We start from the raw sequence: 20,293 nt of genomic DNA on the forward strand, positions 1-20,293 counted from the left end.
CCGATTGTGGCTTGTAACTTCACTATGTATAAATTTGGTTTCGGGTGCATGGCCTTCGGCCATTCATCCAAGACTTTAGGCCCTCCCCACAACCACCTGATTGATGTTTGACACTATGGGTATACCTATAGCTGTTATATGCTCCAGTAGTTGTGGCCAGAGGCTAGAGTCTTGGGTGTAAGGCCATAGATATTGGAATGTATGGGTGTGCAGTGGCTTATAACCTCAGTGCTTATAACTTTGTTTGGCCATGCACCCAAGACTGTACATGCTCCCCACAACCATCTGATCGATAAGCGATACTACAGGTGTATCCATTCCTGTGATATGCTGCTGTGGTTGTGCCAAGGGCCTAGAGTCTTGGATGTAAGGCCATAGATATTTGAATGTATGGGTGTGCAGTATATAAGAACCATAGTGGCTTATAACTCCAGTGCTTATAACTTTGTTCTTGGGTGCATGGCCTTTGGCCATGCACCCAAAAATGTACGTCCTGCCCACAACCACCGCACTATATAAAACCCATGTAGCCTTATAACTGCAGTGCTTATAACTTTGGTCTTAGGTGCATGGCCAAAGGCCATGCACCCAAGAGACTACGTACTGGTCACAACTACCACAGCATATCGCACCCATAGAGGGGTATAATTGCTCTACGTATAAATTTGATCTTAGGTGCATGGGCTTTGGCCATGCAACCAAGACTCTAGGCCCTCCCCACAACTACCTGATCGATATGCAATACTACAGGTGTATTTATAAGTGCAGTGCTTTGATCATGAGTGCATGGCCTTTGGCCATGCAACCAAGACTCTAGACCCTCCCCACAACCACCTGATCGATATTCAATACTACGGGTGTATCTATAGCTGTGATATGCTGCAGTGGTTGTGGCCAGGGCCTAGCGTCTTGGGAGTATGGCCTACGGCCTACGGCCATGCACCCAAGACTCTAGGCCCTGGCCACAAACACCGCAGCATATCACACTCATGGCGGCGTATAAATCAAAATCAATAGAACACCCATGGAAACAAAAAATGTAACTACGGTATGTACTCAATTTCAATGTTCGTTAACACCACGCGTGTCCTTAGAACAGTTTCTGAAGTACTATCCTTATGAGACCCCTCATTTTCAGTACTTACAAACATCCCGGACAAGGCGGCCATATGGAATACATCATTACCACCTACCGCCTAAACAAATACAGTATTTCACCCATCTTTTACTCTCTGAACCTCCCCAAGCACTCTGACACACCAAAACAGTTTCCGAAATAATATTTCGCCTCTGGTCGCAGAAGTGCTGTCAGCGGATCCAAGATGTCGGGTGCATCCAAACAATCGGATGCAGAGCATGGCTCACTGCAGCCAATCGGCGGAGACGTCGCATGTCTGTGGTCATGACGCCAGCCCCTTAGCCAATCGGTATCTTGTCTGCGGAGCGAACAGGGAAGTGTGACCGTGGAGCGGACATAGATATCACTAATTTTTTTAGACCTACATTTTGGTCGTTTTAAAGGAAACTACTGGACGGATTGTCACCAAATATACAAAAGCACGCTTTTGGGACCAAACCCCTGCCGCAAATTGGGTGCAAATCCATCCAGCGGTTTGGCCTGTAGGCGTGCGCAAAGTTTTTTCCCCCATTCAGTCTATGAGAAAAAAATACGTTTTGGGAATACGTTTTGGGACCCCACCTATAACTCCCCCTCCCCCCCAGACCAAACATCACCAAACTTTGCAAAAAAAATTCAGAGTGGCCCATATACTTTAGTTTGGAGAGGATTCCTCCAGGGGGAGCGAAGTTATAAACCGCCCAAAAAGTGCTCTTCCTATGGAAAAAGCAACTTAACCGTAACTACACAGCCACTACCGTAGCTGTGTTTTATTTATATATATATATATATATATATATATATATAATGAAAAAGTGGCACGCAGTTGTAAATGGATATCCATTCCTTTAGTCACAGACTGTTTGAATAGTACCCAAGGGGGTGCTTTGTGTTAAAATGTAAGTAAATTGTGTTGTGATATTTAAAGAATATTTAAAGAATATTTATTCAGCAACAATGATCACAATTACTAACTGCATAGTGAAGTAACTCATCAAACTGGCCCACATTGGCCAAAAAGGTGGCCCATTTTGTCTGGCCCACACTAGCATTTTGCAGTTTTGGTACAGTCATTGCCCTATTGGCCTATAGGCCAGTCCGAGCCTGCCGGCTCATCCATAATGGCGAGGGGGTGCCCACCCAGTGGCCCCCTCACCCATTATGGAGGCGCGAAGGAGCCAGTCCAATGAAACAATGAGCACTCCCTCAGCTGCTTTTTCCAGCCGAGGTAGTGCTCCTGGGCTGGCTGACCTGTCAATGGGAAACCATATTTCCCTTTGACAGTTCAGTTTAGTTCTCCAGCCGCACATGCTCATTGAGCCATGCCAGTGCTGGGGTGTTTTGTTTCGCCAGCATTGCATAGCTCATTGGAAATGCTGGCTGGAGTACTGCATGTCTGTATGTGCGAGGGGGAGCTTCTGCCCCTCCTCGCACATACGGACAGAGCAGCCTGGAGCAGGGCGTTTCAGCACCCACACGCAGGCCAATGCAGAAGGTATGTTTATGTTAGTTTCTTTTAATTTAAACATGTGTATGGATGCGTGTATGGTGATGGATGCTCGTGTGAATGATAGAGTCGTTGGTGTGTGGGTGTGTTGGGTGTATGTGTGTTGGTGTGTGTTGGGTGTGTGTGTGTTGGTGTGTGTTGGGTGTGTGTGTGTAAGCCCCCCCCCAGTACCAATTGCCAACTGTTTGGCTATTTAGCCATTTTTGTTTTAAAGTATTCTCTACAATGCAACATTTTAATCCATTATTTTTCAAGAAAAACATGGGGGGAAACCCCTCCCCCCCTGATTGGTTCCGGCTCCATCACTGCGCTCGGTCACTATGGCATTTTTGCGGGAAATAGTTATGCCCCTCCACTTTAAAAAATCACCAGCCACCACTAGCCCTCGGACTGTGTTGGGAACAGGATGGGAGGAGGCCGGGGACTTTGGTGGGAGCAGGATGGGCGGGAACCATGGGATAGTGGTGGGAGCAGGGTGGGGAGAGCCCAGGGTGTGTGATGGGGTGGGAAGAGCCCAGGGACTAGGTAGGAGTGGGATGAGAGAGCCCAGCAACTGTGATGGGAGCAGTTGGGGGAGCCCAGGGACTTTATTGGAAGTAGGGTGCGGTGACCGCATGCAATACATACTGTCCATTTGGCATTTTTGGGGGGGTGCCTGGCCTCTCCAAATTTGCTCAGGGGAGCCCAGGCCAAAAAAGTTTGAAGACCACTGTTCTAAACCATGGAGCGTCCTCCTCTGCCTACTCCCACATTACTCCTCCTCCCTCATCTCTCTGTTCTCTATTATAATGTTGTACATTCTAACCGGTTCATAACCAGTTTTACCTGTCTGTTCTGTTCCCAGTCTCTAACATGTCTCCTGCTATCATCTTCGAGCTACCAACCATCTTTCCCTCCCTATATTGTATGGGACCTGACTCAAGGTTGCTCCACTGGCTGTTGATGGTTCTAGTAAGTTATTCTGGTTGTAACACCTGTATCTTCAATAAATTCAAATACAAATTAAACAATTCCTAAAACAAATGCAAAAATAATAAAGGATTATGTAGGAAGAAAAATCAACATAAATGAAGTAGTACATTTGAAGCACAATAAACAAAAGTAAAACCATAAGCAATGTCTAACAATTTCTAAAATAGACTATTATAAAGGAATATTAATTTCACCAAAAAAAAAGTTCAGGGAAATAGTTTGATTCCAATTAATTATATTGTGGCGGATGTTATGGCAGCAACATGCCTTATCGTTCCATGCAGGAGTATAGGGATGCAGGGCATTAGGTTGAAAGGCTGTGAATGAAAATATGTGACTCAAACTTGGACACAGAGAAGATGAGGCAGGGTGCATGTCTGTTAAAAACAGGAACAAAACAAAGAGGCGGTGGCGGAAGATAGGAGGCACGACAGAGGTCCTCTTTCATCATACAGTTTGTCAGCATAGTTTTCCATTGCTTCGAATAAAACTATTAATTGTTATCCATTCATCATTATCTAATTAAATACAGCAAGTTTCCAAACAATAAAATCAGTATTTTACTCAGATTTTTCTCCAGTTACTCACCATGATGCAGCTGTCTGTCAGAGTTACCATGTCATCGATTTTCAGGTGCTGAAGACTACTGCAGCCACTTGCCACAAACTTGAAGCCATCAACAGAGATCTGCAAAAAAGGCATTTGTTCACTTCTGACGAAAAGTCAATGTAATGCACTACACACTGAAATGCTTACAATGAGAACGGTTGCCTGGGGTTGCAGAAATGTTGTGGACTCATAAAAGCATCCATTAAATATTTTAGCAGGTGAAAGATAAAAGTGCTGAATACTATAGACTAGTACATAAAGGAGATGAAAGGCCCATTAAATAGGTATTGTAAATGGCAAGATTGATTTGCATATAAGTGTTTGCATTGGGGAACCAGTTCAACAAATATGTGGGAAACAAATATGTGAGTAGACGTTAAATCCTGAACAGCAGTAAAGATTGAGTGACAATAGTTATTGTGTGGGAGGGAAATGTGAGTGTGTATCTTGAGACCTGACTTCACGGGAACCCATGTCTAGAAATGTCCATGGTGTTCTCGATTTTAGAGCAAAATTGCAAAAAGTCCTCCTAGTGACAATGTCACCTGGACAAAGGCCAAATGAACTGGCAACTGGTGTGCGATGCTGCCTTGTCACCCCAATGTATAAGATGCAGCCAGATCAGGAACACATACGCTCATTATTTCTACAGAACCCACTACCCCCAAAGTACCTGGGAAGTCACAGGAGAGCAGGATCCAAGACGAATCTGGGACCCCTGGACGATTCCTGAGGATGGAAGATGCTCTTCCACTTCACAGTACCTTGGGTGCCTCGGCAGGCAAAGTGGTGAAGTTTCTTGGCCTTACTCAACGAGAACCCTCGAGGATGGACCCCCTTTGGAAGAAGGAGTCACTGGGATGTCAATGGCGAGAAGGAAGGAACCAAACAGTGTCGGAAAGGCAGCATTTTCAGTCTTCGCAGTGGTCTCCGTTGGTGGGCCGTTACTAAGGCTGTGGATGTTGCACGAAGGTGAAACTTGCTATGGACCCTGACAGGCCTGGCAGAAGAAGATAAGACCAGTGGTGGCCTTGGATGACTTTCGGTGGTGACGGGTGCAGTGGCAGGAATCGGTGTCAGGTTTTGGATTTCGCGGTTTACCGCCTTTCTGTTCTTCAGTGCTGCAGCCGTAGCATGGATCTCAGGATGGCTGCTGGCGACCGGGCCCCGACCCCTGGACTGGACTGCAGACCCTCACCAAGTCTGGACAATCAGGACTTTTTCTTTGGATTTTGGTGGCGGGAAACCCAGCGGCAGACAGTCCACTGCAGGCAGCGACCCTGGACCTTTTCCGGCGTGGACAAGTGGACAGATGTGGAGGCAGGGATGCCTCTTGAAGGATTATCAAGAGATTTGGAACTTTCGCAGATCCGGGTGTCAAGCACCTCTATGACAGGGTACCCAGAAGCCTGGCTTTGTGAAGGCATCATGAAGACACAGACAACAGATTCACCTTTCTGAATAAACTGGTTTATTTTTTATGTATATCAGGATGGAGTAAGGCCTATCTTGCCCTATGCGAAGGTGGGATTTCCCTACCTAAAGAAACTAAGGATAGTCTGTATCATTAAGTTCAACTCAAAAGTCAGTCTGTGTCCAACACCTATACTTGCCCTCACAACTAAACATATACAATGTGTAGGGATGTCAGCAACCAAAAGAAACCGGGTTCAAAATAAAAGTTCAGAGCTTCTTCCAGCTCCTGGCTTGCTTTTCAGCTTCCTCTTCCCAAATTCAAAACTGTTCCAAAAAGGTCTTGGGGTTCTCTTCCCCAAGAGTTTAGCTCTCTCAGCTTCAAAACTATAAGCAGTTCAAAAATCTCTTTGGCTCTCAATAATAATTCCAGTTCACCTTTGTAACCATCCAAGTTTCTCAATAGTTCATACAGGTTGTTCATTTCTTCAATCACTTCAGCACTTGTTATACAATACAGCCTCTGTATCTTGGCTTTCCTTGGATCTTTCCAAGTGGGGGTCTCTCGGTCTAGGCACAATTGTCGGACCACACTGTCCACCCATTACAGGTCACGTAACCGATAACCCATGGCACTTTGTTATACTTATTTGTTCTCTTTGGACTTCCATGCCAACACAGGTTTTCTCTCTCTGAACCCGTGTCATTAATCAACATTCACTTCTGTTTCTCCTTGGCAGGCTTTTTGGCTTTGCCACAACGTGTATTTCACACGATTCATTCGCCGGTGTTCATCCTTTTCCACCACCTTGCTTTCACATTGTCCATTAGTGTTCATCACTTGCTTTTCACTCTATTCATGAGTACTCATTACTTGCTTTACTTTGTTTACAAACGTTCATCAATTGCGTTCCCTCTTTTTATAAGTGCTCATCACTTTTCTTTCATTCGTGCTGTATTTCCATACACTTTTCATATCTTTCCTTCAGTTCGGCATTCAATCATTCGTGTTGCAACCTTAACGTTACTTTGCAGCTTGTTCGGTATTCAAAATTCCTCAATTCGGTTTCCAACCACCATTAACATACGTTTCAGTTCATTCTGAATTTTCAAATTCCTCTTTCCAGCCCCCGGAGCCTCCCTGGTATGAGTGCTCCCTTTCTCACACTCACCGGTATACGGCGCTCCCCTGGGCGTCGTCTTTCTTCTGCTCGGCTTCTCCGTGCTCCTCTTGAGCTCTTCGGAAGCTCCGGTATGCAGTGCTTGCTGCCTTCGAACCCAGTTGCAGCGGCCTGCGGCAGTCTGGAGCCCTCAGCGTCCCACAGCTCTGGGCTGTAGACACACGGCATAGAGAACTGCAGGTGACCCAACCCTCTCGTGGCCTGCTCAGGCCTCAGCGTCTCTTTCACCCCTCTGCAACACACAGCGTCCTTTTCTCTGGCCATCTCCAGCCTGCTCCACATCTGCCAGCCTAGTTGGCATCTCCAGGCGGGTTTCTCCTCCACTCATGCCTCCACTCATGCTGGCCTCCCATTGTATACACCTGTGGACCCTTAACAGGTTGCAGGTGTAAGTCCTTTGCCTGACTATAGTTGAATATATTAGCGGGACATGCCTGACCAGTCCAATGGTATTCATCCACAGTCCTCTTTCTCGTCCCAGTACCAAAGTATTGAGAATGAATGGGAGTGTGCATCTTCCTCGTCCCAGTCTTAAGGGGAAAAGATTGTGGAAGAGTTTGTGTATGTGAAAGAGGTAAAGGCTGACAATAACCTATGAAGGCAGGGGGAGGGTAGGCTCCAGCCTGACAAGGGAAAGGGGGATGCCATGTCTCGCCCAAAGACATCCTCTCCCCACTCCAAACGGTTCCTCCACCTAGGTGATCCTCTCTCACATACCCACCCGAGGTTCGCGATCCAAAAGCGATGGCCTTTCCCTGGCCACCTGAGAGGACGATCCACGGGAAGTAGATGGGAGGATACCTTCAGGTTCCTCACAGCTTGCTGCAGTCACAAACACCTCCTCTGGACCCTGGGCAACACAAAAGAACTTCTTGGCTTCAAGAGGTTCAGGCACCGCACTTCTGAATCCACGAAGATCCCTTTTCCGGACGGCAAGTACACAAAACTGGCTTCCAGGACACTTAGGGTGAAGAGCAGCAGTTGCACAAAGTTCCCTCATAGCTCTAGAAGAGGATGCCTATCCAGGTCCTCTCAGGTTCAGTCCCTGAGTCAACACAGCAGTTTTCGGATTTGGTGAAGAGATGCAGCTGCAGACTTCTTCCTCCAACTGGACTCCAGGATGCAAGCTCAAGATGACTTCAGCTTCAGGTTTCTTGTTACAGCTTCTGACAAGGAGGTGAGTGTGAGGCCCCCTGTTATACTAAACACTCCCCATTCACTCAGGATGAGCCAGGCTCAGCTAGCCAACCACACACAAGTGTATTAATGCAGGCAGCACCAATCAGGCTCACAGGCATTGAGGCTATTCACCAGAAACCAGATACCCACAACACAGAATGTGGATTGGGGGCTACTCCCCAGCCTTTCAGTGCACCACACTGCTTTATGATATGATAGGTTATTTATAAGGTGCTTAATATCCAGAGGTTTCTAAGCACGGACCCAGGGAACGAACCTGTGTTGCTCCATGTCATCTTGCTTCCAAGGCGAGCACTTTGCCTGTGAGCTATCGTCCCAAGACAAGACATTTATTCCAGTTTCAGTCAAGGCTGGCACAGGCATTGTGTCACACAACAAAAACCAGACACCCACATCACAGAATGCATATTGACTACTCACTCCATTCAGGTAGGCTCCACACCATGGTGTACCTACAACAGGCAGCCCCTGCGAAGGCTCCAGCCAGTTTGGCAGGAGGCAGCCCCAGAGCCATATCTGGTCCTTCCACCCAACAACAATTCATGGGAAGGGAATAGAGCCAGGGCTTCTCGAGACTTTGAGAAACAAGGGGGCAAGGTAAATGAAACCAAGAGGCCATCAGTGGCCATCTTGCCTTTGTGTAGGAATCCATTGATTTCTATGGCAGGGCCTGGGTATCCCAAAAATGGAGGATTCCTAGAGGCACTGTCACAACAGCATGTAGCTGCCACCAGCCCATACCCTGCTCTGTGAGCAACACACATGTGCCCAAAAACATACACTAGGGGTGCAGGGTTGTACCCCTACCCATAGGAGCCCTAAGGATATCCCATGGGTACTGTGCACCAAGAACAAAACAGCTGCACTGCCACGGGTCCAAGCTGGACTCCTGTGCAGAAAAGAAGCAGTACACACAGAATAAGGAGGCAAAAGACAAGGACAAGGAGGCCCTGTCCCTCCAAAGCATTTCCAGCATCACAGGGGAGAATATGGAGAAGAACACTGGACCTCACAGACTATGCTCCAGTGGTGATTATTCGATCAGAACTAGGCCTGTCGTATCTGGCTTGTTTGATGAAATGGAAGATCATGCTGTTTTACCGGAAAATCCTTAACCCTCCTAAACTATCATGGTTTATCAATTGGAATTCTGTTATGAACAAGGGAGGCTGTACCCATCTTGCTACATGGGTCAAGGAATGTGAAAATCCTTTGGCCAGTATAGATCAAAAGAGGGAGACACTTATATCCCATCACCCCTACCACAAATAAAGCTCTGTGCGAGTCTGTCTTGTGTCTGTTTTAAATAGATATCAGGCACTCCAGGAAACATGTGTTAATACCCAGGAAAATTATATCATCAAAATTCCCCAGTCCCAAATGGAGGCATCACCTTCTTAGGCTTAAATTGAATCGGTTCTCAACTCTCGAAGTGGTAGGAGCTAGGAGGAATATTCCAAGAGCAAAACAACTATGCAGACTCTGTGGAGAGGAGAGTAAGGTTGAGACCTTAGAAAATCTACTATTGGAATGTACTCTCAATTACAGACTTAAATTTTTGGCGAGATTCGTTCAGGATAGGCTTATTTACTCCCAGGTGCTTTTTTGGTGTAGAATCCTCGCAGGGATTCAGATTTCCCTATCCTTAGCCGCCTTGAGATGTAATGGTGAAATCTTAAATCTCACTGTGGGATCTTAGGCTAATTCTTTTGTTACTATAATATTGAATGCCATGAAGGAAAATAAGACTCTTATTGCAAATTCTAACTAACAGTCATAAATTAGCAAATTGGAAGGATTATTAAACAAACAAATTTGAGCGCTACCCAATAAAGTAACATTGAGAGACTATTATAAAAAATAAATGCATACTGCAAGGCCTTTGGATATTGCTGAAACCAAGAGATAGACACAGACAACAGAAGTGCAAGTTTCAAAAACCTTTATTTAGTAATCAGGATGGTAGAACTCCTAACTAGCCCTAACTCTAAGGTGTAAATCCCTATCTAAATAATAATAAGGGACGTCCTGGCATTGCCAGTATAAACAAAATTCCATCCGTGCCAGAACCTATGCTTGCCCTCACATCTACAGAATTACCGGATGCAGGGAATCTCAGAAAAAAAAGGAAAAGTGTTCACAAATAATAGGACTGTCACAGGAGCTTGTACACAGCTCCCTTCCCCAAGATTCACAATACTTAGGTTCACCAAAGTCTCATAGACTGTGAAAGCCTTCCATCACCCAGGCTTCAAAGATGCATCAAAGTTCAAACAGTTCAAAAAAGTTCCCAAAGTTCTCATGGTTCACAAAGTTCCTCAGGGTATCAAAATAACCCAGCTCACAGAAAGTTCACCACAAACCTTAGGCTTCCCTTGCCCAAGTATACATCTTTCCCAAAGTTCTTCAATGGTGTTTCACAACAAAACTTCAAAAGACTTTTCTCAGGGTTCCCTTCTGCATATTTGCCATTTGGAACTAATTTACTCTTTACTGACTCTTGCTCCTTCTTGCCAAGTTCAACAACCTGTCTTTTAGTTCAATGTTCACTTTAACACACCTTCTTGAGGCTCTTACTCACATTCTCCCCTTCGTATAGCCTCTTCATGTTAGTTTTCGATGCTGCTCCTATTTCGCTCGTGCACAGCTCCCCTGCCATTGCAATGATTTTTACAGTGACTTTTGAATGCATATACCTCTATACGGGACCACTCTCTGACATTGTATCCTTCATTCGCATTGTTTTCTTGTTAACCGTATTCCTTTTGCATTGCTCCTTAATTAAACTGTTAACAGAGACTTTCGACAACGAACATTCCTTTGTTCGTGGCCACTCGGATACAATGTATATTTCTTTCTTGCTATCGGGTTTCTCACACTCAGAAACTCAGCGGTTAGGGATTTAATAGCTTCCTTCAATCTTTCTCGCTAACAGTCCTTGCGTCTGAGGTCAGGGTCTCACCACCTGCCCCTAACACCCTTCTGGGCTTCCTGCTCTACCCAGGGGAACGAGCATCTTCTTGGCAAAAGGAGGTAAAGGATTAACACGCCCTTTGGCTCCCTTCTATGAATTTCTATGGATCCTTGAAGACACGGCTCCCTTGCCATGCTTTCTCCTGCCTCAACTTGCAGCCCTGTAGCGTTCCAGCATCCTGGTCTCACTGGCCTAGTTCTAGGCAAACCGGGCTGGGTTCTACCTCCAATCCGCCATCCAGCAGGCTCTCTTCTTCTCAGCAAAACTGGCTTAAAAGAAAAAAGGGATCCCCTGCTGGACTCAGCCATGTAGCCTCCCTGTTGCTCTCCCAACTGCTGCGTTCTGCTCTGCTGAGTGCTCCACCTTTCATACACCAGAGCCCTGTCAAGGGGTTTCGGGTGCGAGTCCTTGGCCTTCCTTGTCTGACTCCAATTAGGCCAATTAATGGGACATGCCTGACTCTTAGGTTTATTTTTCTTCAACCCAGTTATAGAGTGGTAGGTTGTACAGTGCAGGTGTGTATAGCTGTTGTCAAGTGCCTGACTCTGCCTGACCTCGTTAGAGGGACATGTTGGTAGTGTGGTGTGGTAGGCCTCCCCATTCATCTTCCTCCTTAAGGTACTGTAGAGACTTTTCCCATAGGTAATCTTTCTTATTCTCGGACGCCTCTTCCTCGTCTCCATGTGTTTTGGAATTGGGGAGGAGGGAACAGAATAGGACTTATAATAGCCCATAAAGGCTGAGGGAGAGTGGGGTGATGGAAAATTGGGAAAAGGGGATACCATGTCTCATCCTCAGGCATCCTCTTCCCACTCCCAAGGAACCCCTTCACACATGATCCTTTCTCGCTTGTCTGCCCCTAGGGTCGAGATCCAACAGCGATGGCCCTTCCCTGGTTACTTGAGCAAAGGATCCAAGGTGAGAAAATGTGAGGAGCCTCTCATGTTTCTCACAAGGAACAAAAAGGGATATGAATCAAAATGGCAGATGGTATTCAACAGGTATGTATATTTTGGACTTGATATTATTCACCGGAGGTACAGAAAACAGTAGTTACCTTAGCAAATGAAACTTCAGAATCTCAACAAGGTTTATAAGGGTCAAGTTGCACCGAGGACTTGGTTGAAGTAAGTGAGAATCTAGACAAGATTATATAAGCATAGGGCAGAAATTCTGAAAACTAAATTCAGAAAATATTGAAGATATGCTTATATTGTAAATTCAACCAAGTGCAGTGTGGGAGATTTTCCAGAAAAAAAGAGCTAGATTTACATCTAGACAATTTCATCCTTCTGATACTGAATGCACAGATATGATAAGAACTAGAGAAAGTGAAAGGACACCCTCAGGTGAAGGTTCAAGAACAGACAAACACCATCAGAAAAGCCCTCTATTGCTAGCAAGTCTAGAGAAGTGACCGTTTTTGAAGACAGACGATACAGGCCCAAAGAGAGGAGGAAAAACAAGCAAACATCCCACCTGTTCTCAGCCGAGAAGACGTTAGTAGTAATCTTCTATCTTTAAAAAAATGTAACTAACACAGAAAAGATAATATTGTCTAAAGGCATTTAATTTGTTCCTAATAATTTAACACTGAAATAGAATCAATCACATTTATGTATTTATTTTATTTATTTAATTTGTATAGCGACCAGACACAGAGGTAAGATTGCTTAGAACACTCAAGTTAAAACTTTAATTTCAAGAACATGCCAAAAATCCCCTCCTCCCTGTGGCCATTTCCCATGGCCCTCTGACTGCATTTCAGGCAGGTCCAATTCACTGCATTTTACTGCTGTAAAAGAGGGGGTGGGGGTGAGAAACCTGAGGGTATTCTCACTCTTAAACCCCTGAATCCTCTTCTCAGGTGGCCAGGGAAAGGCCATTTGTTCTTGGATCCCGACTGTGGGGGTGGAGAAGTGAGGGAGGATTACCTGGGTGGAGGGTCCTCAGAGATTGGGAGTGGGGTACCCACAGGCAAGACATGGTATCCCCCCTTTTCCGATTGATGACCAACTTAACTCTTCCCCGACTTTTATGGGCTACTGCAAGACCTCTGCCGTCATTTACCCACATTTAATATTTGAAAGTACTGGGACGAGGAAGAGGAGACATAGTAATGAACACTACACCTTCATTTTACCACTCTGGTACTGGGAGGAAGAAGATGCCCGCAGAGTGGGGTGAGAGTCAGGCATGCCCCTTAATCTTAATAAGGCAAACCTAAGTAAGGATCCACACCTGCAACCTTTTAAGTGGTCGCAGGTGTATACAATGAGGGTCAGAGAACAGTATGAGGAGAGTAACAGGGAGGCCTGCGTAGGAGAGACCAGCACAGGACCCTGTTTGAGTGGGAGGCAGCCATGGTGAGACCGGAGAAGGGGCCAGGACGCTGGCAGATACCGTAGGGAACTTGTGGTTCCCAAGACAAGTGGGCTGTGCGGGAACCTCTAGGACAAAGCGTGAGCAGCAGGAGCTGCAGGCGAACCTGGGAGAGAGAAGATGCTGTCCATGTCCGGAGAAAAACCCCTCCAATTGCCGGCGTACAGAGAAAACGCCCAGCATGTGAGCAGTGCTTGCAACAGATGGCCCGCCGGCCTCGCAAGGAAAGAGGAAGCTGTGGGGGTGCGTCGGAAGGAGATGCAGAGAGCCGGTGAGTGCTGGGGTGTTCCTAGCAGACTGTAGCTAAGTAACGGTCTTTGAAAGCAAGTTCAGCAAATGCATATTGAATAGTGAATTGAACAGAAACCTAAAATTAAGTATAACAAATGCATCTTAAATCCCAAACTGAATGGAAGCTTTGAAATTAAGCATAGCGCATGCATCTTAAATACCGAACTGAAAGGAAATGTGAAATTAAGTATATCAGATGCATATGGAATACCGAACTGAACGAAACCTTGAATTTAGACATATATATTGAATACTGAATGCCATTAAACTTCATGGACAAAGCAAATATTGAAGGACAGCCATGTGAAAACAAACTACGGAAAAGGGTGAAAGTGTGAAAGAGTGCCATAGAAGGTGGGGTATGAGCAAAAGCCCCACAAAGTTAATTTGTATGCGTGAATGCAATGCGGCATGGGCAAAGACTGGCCAGAGGTCTGTGACACGTGATGGCAGAACCAAGAGGTCGACAAGGAGAAGCCAAAGAAGTGTAAAATTGCACATAAAGCCAAGAGGACAACAAAGTGAAGGTGACTTGGTACACAGGGGCAGGAGCTGAACGACCGGTGTGGCCTCAGAACCTAGGGATCCTGGTTGCGCGACCTGTGATGGGTGGACTGTGTGGTCTGATAACTACACCTAGACCAGTAACCTCTGAAGAAGGCATTGTGAAACAAACCAAGGAGAAGCATTGTGAGTGAACTTGTGAGGCAAACCAGAAGGAGGGTCAAGTTGACCTCTAGTTGTGTTACACTTTTGAAAAGACTGAAACAAACTTGGCGGAGTTGAAGGCTTGGAAAAGGGAACCCTGAGACTTAAAGAACTGCATGTGTTGTCTTGAGAACATAGCCTCAAGACTCCTTTGCTTTTTGAACTGTGTTGCCTGGAACCTGAGAAAGGGAACCCTCAGGATTGTTTGGAACTGTATTGCCTTGAACGTGAGAAAGGTAATCTTGAGACTTTTGTGGAAATTTCTTGCACTTGGGGAAGGGGAACTGAAAGGAAGCTGGGAGCTGGTATAAGCTCAGAACTTTGAGTTAAGCACTATTTCTTTTGTTAATAACATCCCTACAAATTGGTTAACGTTAGTTGTGAGGGAAATAATAGATTTTGGACACAATGGACTTTTAAGTTGAACTCTTTGACTCAGAATTTCCTTAGTTTCGTTCAGGTAGGGAAATCCCACCTTAGCAGATGGCAAGTTAGGCCTTCGACCATCCTGACAAGTTAAGTTAATAAATATCTTTTGGTTGGACTTTAAGTCTGTTGTCTGTGTCTTACTTCATGATGCCTTCACAGCGGGTAGAGGGCAAATTAGAGACAACGGGTGTCTAGAGTAAGGGGGAAGGGAAGGTGGTAGGAAAGGGGTGGGGATTGGCCACCATAAAAGTGCCACAGTAAAATGTCCACCGCAGAGAAATCTCACAGATCCACACACAAAATACACAGAATTTAAAGGCAGGACCACTCTGTGTCTGTCACCACAGAATCAGGTATTAAAAACATTAATTAATGTTGTGCATAAAGAAATTATGAAGATTAACTTCAGTGCAAGAAATTAAAGACAGAATTGTACACCTGTTGTGAACCCTAATTTCTGGCACAGTGAGAATGAAGGCCCTCCTACCAGAGGGAGACCTTCCTCCTAAGAGCGCATCATGCAGGTTAGAGAAAACTGCCAGGCCAGGGGCTCAGGCGAAAAGGCAGGAGAATGCACAAACGAGCTGCAAGGAAACAAAGTAACAGTGGGTTGTATGTACCTGCAGTCTGCACAGTCTTACGTCCCTCCACTCCCTCTGTCTGTGTCCTACCTGGTCAAGTGCTTGAAAGCAGATGAACCTACAGATGAAACGCTTTCAACCAGTGGTTCACAGTCCATAGGCCAGGATACCCGTCCGACGCTAGATGATGACAGACGAAAGACTCCAGAAATTAACCCAAACGGAACGAGGGCGCAATCCCTAATACACCTTTCAGGGTAACACAAGGGACCTGTTCCCGAACAGCACGAGGGCACAGCTACAGATCGGGACTCCAAGGGTACTGTAGTCCAGTTCTTCTTTCCAAATAATGCAATCCAAAAATGTACTCCAAGAGCTGAGTGACCCACAGTTAATACCAAACGCAGGGCAATCCAATAGGGAATCCAGTAAACCATCCGACAATCAGGCAAACAATCCAAACAAGGTCAAGACAGAGCATGTCCAGTGACAGGATGCAGGGTCAAAAACCAGAGACACAAAAACAAACAATGAAGCGACAAAGCAGGGTACTACTGAAGCAGTTCACGAGCACCAGAGCCGCAGCACGTCTCAGTTTTCATTGATAACGCAGTGTTCCCTGGCGGCGGTGAAGCGGCCAGGCATCCCGAGGTCACACTTTGTAGTTCAACTTACTTTTTTGCCACAGGAATTTTAGTTCCAAATCCTGTTAATCAGGTTCTCTAATGCCCGAGTGGCCACAGGAAACACCAACCCTGCTGGTGACAGTGCAGCAAGCAGGCCGGACCCCTGACAACAACTCAAGAAAGTGCATCTCTGTGGCTCTTATACAAGATGATTGTATCTTTATACAGATGGTGGCATCAACGTGGACTATATTTCAGCAATTTTGTTTTTCAAATTGGTTACATAAATGTTTCAAAAGGCAATGCAAAAATCTTGGGCTCAACATCATGGTGCGATAACAATGACCATTACAAAATACCCACATTATTTTGCATCATATACAACACCCATGTCGCCGGGCAAGCTCAGAGCTTTTTATATGATCATAATACTTAACATCTGATTATAAATACCCCTCAACACCCTCCAACCACCAACTTCCCGAGCTTGAGTTATTGACATGGCCATGTATTGTCTTTTTGTGGTTGTGGTCGATCGGATTCCCATTCCACCCCCAGCCTCTCAAATCCATTCCGTCATATACTTAACTGTAAAGGGAAGCCATTCCTGTTGAAGGCCACTTCCCTTCTCACTAACCATATGAGACCTAAACTACATTTCAAAAATAGATTTCCCCTTGATCGCCCATTCTTGCCATGTCGTAGTGGATGCTCTTTTGCAGGCCCTTACCACTGTGACCATGGCTGCCAATAACAAACTGCACCATGTGACTTTGCTTACAGAACTTCTCATTCTCCTCCCCAGGCCAAACAATACCAGGAGTGTCTCACATGTGCTGTCTACCCCATCCAATTTGTGGATCCATGAAAGAACTTCTCTCCAGTATGTCTGGATCTTTAGGTACGACCACCACATGTGCCAATATGTTCCGAGGGCACCACAACCCCTCCAACATTGAGGATCATTCCCGGAGTACATCTTGATAGCTTGCTGGAGGGAATTCCCACCTATGTAACAAGTTGAACGCATGAAGTTTCTACTGAGGTGCCAGTGATACCCCACTAACTGATCTACAAATGTGTGACCACAACCCATCATTCAGGTCCCCACCATAGTCTACCCTGTATTGGTTCCCAAGTCTGAGAGGTTCAAGAGATTCTGACATGATGAGACCCTTCCCTGAGTTCTGAATGATTTGAATTTGTTCAAAAGGGGTAAGGTCTCTAGCTAGGTTGTTGCCCCAACTCTTATCAGTCATAATCCCTTTCAGTTGTAAGTATGAAAACACCAAGAGTGGGCCTACCTGCAGGAGATCTTGTAACCGCTGTATTGAATGGAACACCCCTCCTACCCACAGCTGGCCTGCCCTTTCGAGACCCCCCGCCCCTTGCGCCACACTTGAAATATGTGAGGGTCTGGGAATTTGTCTCTGATAGGAGGCACCCATATGATGCTCATAGGGGAGGGCCAGGACGACAGCCATCTGATTTCCACTCTCACCTGCCAGAGATCCTGGAGGACTCCCAGTACCATGTGTCCCAAGACTCTCTGAGGCAGCTTCTTTGTCCGGAACACAGCCATTCATTTAATGCGATTGGATGAAGCACTGCATTCTCCCATGGTACCCAGATTCTAGTACTACCTCGATCAAGGTAATGCACCAGCACCGTCAACTGAGGCTGGTGGATAGTACTCTCGAAAATTGGGTAACGCCATTCCCCTTTTTCCTTTAGGAGGATTAGGGTTTTGTACGCTATCCCCGGTTTATTACCTGCAATAGGAAGTCTACGAGGGCTGAGTTAAGGGTTTAAGAAAATTCTATCGGGGCCTTTATTGTGAGCATCTGAAATAGGTATAAGAACCTAGGCAGAACATTCATTTTGATCACGCTGAGACGTGCTAGTCACCAGAGGACCAATCTGTGCCATCTTGCCAGGTCTTTACTGATTGAATCCCATAGGGGGAGGTGATTCTTTCAATACATATCAGCTGGGGGATTAGTCAGCATGATCCCCAGATATTTTAGTTTGTCTGTGACAAGCACGAATGGTGACCCCTTCAAAAACACAGTCCCTTGGTTCGAGACTCGTCCCATTGGGAAGAGGAACGACTTCAAAAAATTCACTTTGAAGCCCAAAAATTAGCCATATTACTGAAATTCCTCCACTCTCAGCGGTATGGTAGACTGGGCTCCCCAACATACATCATCAGACCATCAGCAAAGAGGGCCAATTTATAACTGGTATCCATAACCTGAATCCCTCTCGTCTCCTCCCTTTCCCTCAACCTGGCCGCCAAAGGTTCCGTCACCAGGGCATATAGGAACAGTGACATAGGGCATCCCTGCCTGGTACCTCTCAGTAATGGTACATTTTCTGACAGTATCCCGATGACCATAATAATAATAATAATCCTGTTGGCCATCACCTTCGCTTCAGAGTTCTAGTATAATTTACCCATCCAGTTCATCCAATTCCACCCAATGCCAAGTTTGTCCATGACCCTTTGCTAGAAAACCCAATGCTCCCTGTTAAGCACCTTTTCTTCATCGACAGCAAACAATAGGGAGTCCTCCGGGTCTAAATCCGGGAGCACAAAGAGGTTGAGGGTCTCCCTTAGATTATCTGCTCCCAGTCTCCCTGCAACAAAGCCTACCTGTCCTGAGTGGATCAATGCTGATAGATACTGTTCTAATCTACAAGCCAATATCCTTGTGAAAATCTTCACGTCAACTTTCAGGAGGGAAATTGGCCAGTAGGAGGCACAGATTGCGGGGTCTTTACCCTCCTTTAGTATGACCATGATAACGGCCTTCAGAAACGAGGGAGCAATGCAATGGGTGACAAGAAATAGTTATAAAGCTTGGTGAGAAAGGTAGACAGGAGAGCACTAAACGTCCACAAACCCATCCTCTCCCAGTGATTTCCCTGTTTTCAGGTCCTTAATCGTTAAGTCCACTTCCTCCCCTGTTACAGGGAGGTCTAGGCACTGTGTTTTGTTGGTACAACAAAATTGGGAGGGCTATAGAGTCCAAGTATATATTGGGAGGGCTATAGAGTCCAAGTATTCGCTCAGGGGTGTCTCCTCCCATCCTCCCCCCTCTCATATAGTTTAGGAACAAGTTACTTACCTGTAACTGTTGTTCTCCAGCATGGGTCTGGCATGGATTCACATGCTCATGAATATTCCCCGTCAGGCTGGGAATCCGCGGTAAAGAAAAAATCAGTATCAGTTTCGTTTCTGATCTGTCTTTCTTAGTAGTAACCAATTACTGGTCTCTGGGTCATACTGCCCCCAGCCAATGACTGCCCTCTCCCTAAGCCCCGCCTCTGGCAGCCATCTCCAGATTTGGTAGCACGTAAAGTGTCAGTATGACCAAGTGAAGAGCCGCAGAGGGGTAGGAGGGAGGGTTCGCATGTGAATCCATGCCAGACCCATGCTGGAGAACAACAGTTACAGGTAGCTAACTTTTTCCTTCTCCAGCATGGGGTCTGGCATGGATTCACATGCTCATGAATATAAGAATACATAGCAGTACACACATGCACAACCACGGGAGGTGGCAAAAGGCTCAACATTAAGAATTACATAAACTCAACATTAAGCAACTCTTACCTCCCCACCAGGCCCACCTTCAGGCGAACAGGTTGCGCAGCACTGCTTGGCCGACTCTGGACTCCTCCCTGGAATCCCGGTCGACGCAGTAGAATCTCGTGAAGGTGTGCGTCGACCTCCACGTAGCAGCCCTGCAGATGTCCAGCAGGGGCACACCAGACAAGAACGCCGTGGTAGCAGCGAGCGCTCTGGTTGAATGGGCTCTCGGACGACGGGGCAACGGTCGGTTTGCCAACTGGTGACAGTGCATGATGCAGCCGGAGAGCCATCTGGAAATGGAAGCCTTCGAGAGAGCCTTCCCTTGGTTCACAGGTCCAAAGTTCACAAACAGCTGTGATGTCTTCTGAAAACTCTTTGTGCGGTCCACGTAGAACTTCAGCGCTCTAGCCACATCCAGCGAGTGCAAAGTCCTCTCGGCCCGCGACGAAGGTGACGGGAAGAAAACTGATAACACCAAGGGCTCGTTGAGGTGGAAGTCCGATGGCACCTTGGGCATAAAGGAGGGATGCGTCCTCAGCACCACCCTCGTGTCGTGAAAAGTCAAGTATGGAGGCTTGCAGAATAGGGCCTGGATCTCTCCCACTCGTCGTGCGGAGATGATGGCCACAAGAAAAGCTGTCTTCCACGACAGGAACTTCAACAGCGCCGAATGCAGAGCCTCGAATGGTGCCCCCATGAGCCTAGACA

The 20,293-nt window shown here is 46.3% G+C and overlaps 1 protein-coding gene across 2 annotated transcripts in view; it reads right to left on the minus strand.

Annotated features, from left to right (window-relative positions):
• Window positions 1–20,293, minus strand: part of FBXL13 (F-box and leucine rich repeat protein 13) — a 2,326,763-nt gene that overhangs the window by 740,929 nt on the left and 1,565,541 nt on the right. For both annotated transcript variants that reach the window (XM_069628059.1, XM_069628058.1), the window contains exon 13: window positions 4,185–4,283. In XM_069628059.1, the coding sequence (XP_069484160.1) occupies window positions 4,185–4,283 (99 nt within the window). The remainder of the gene's footprint in view (window positions 1–4,184; window positions 4,284–20,293) is intronic.

This window comes from Ambystoma mexicanum, chromosome 12, assembly GCF_040938575.1.
Source record: "Ambystoma mexicanum isolate Mex_15411 chromosome 12, UKY_AmexF1_1, whole genome shotgun sequence".
Taxonomy (NCBI): Eukaryota; Metazoa; Chordata; class Amphibia; order Caudata; family Ambystomatidae; genus Ambystoma; species Ambystoma mexicanum.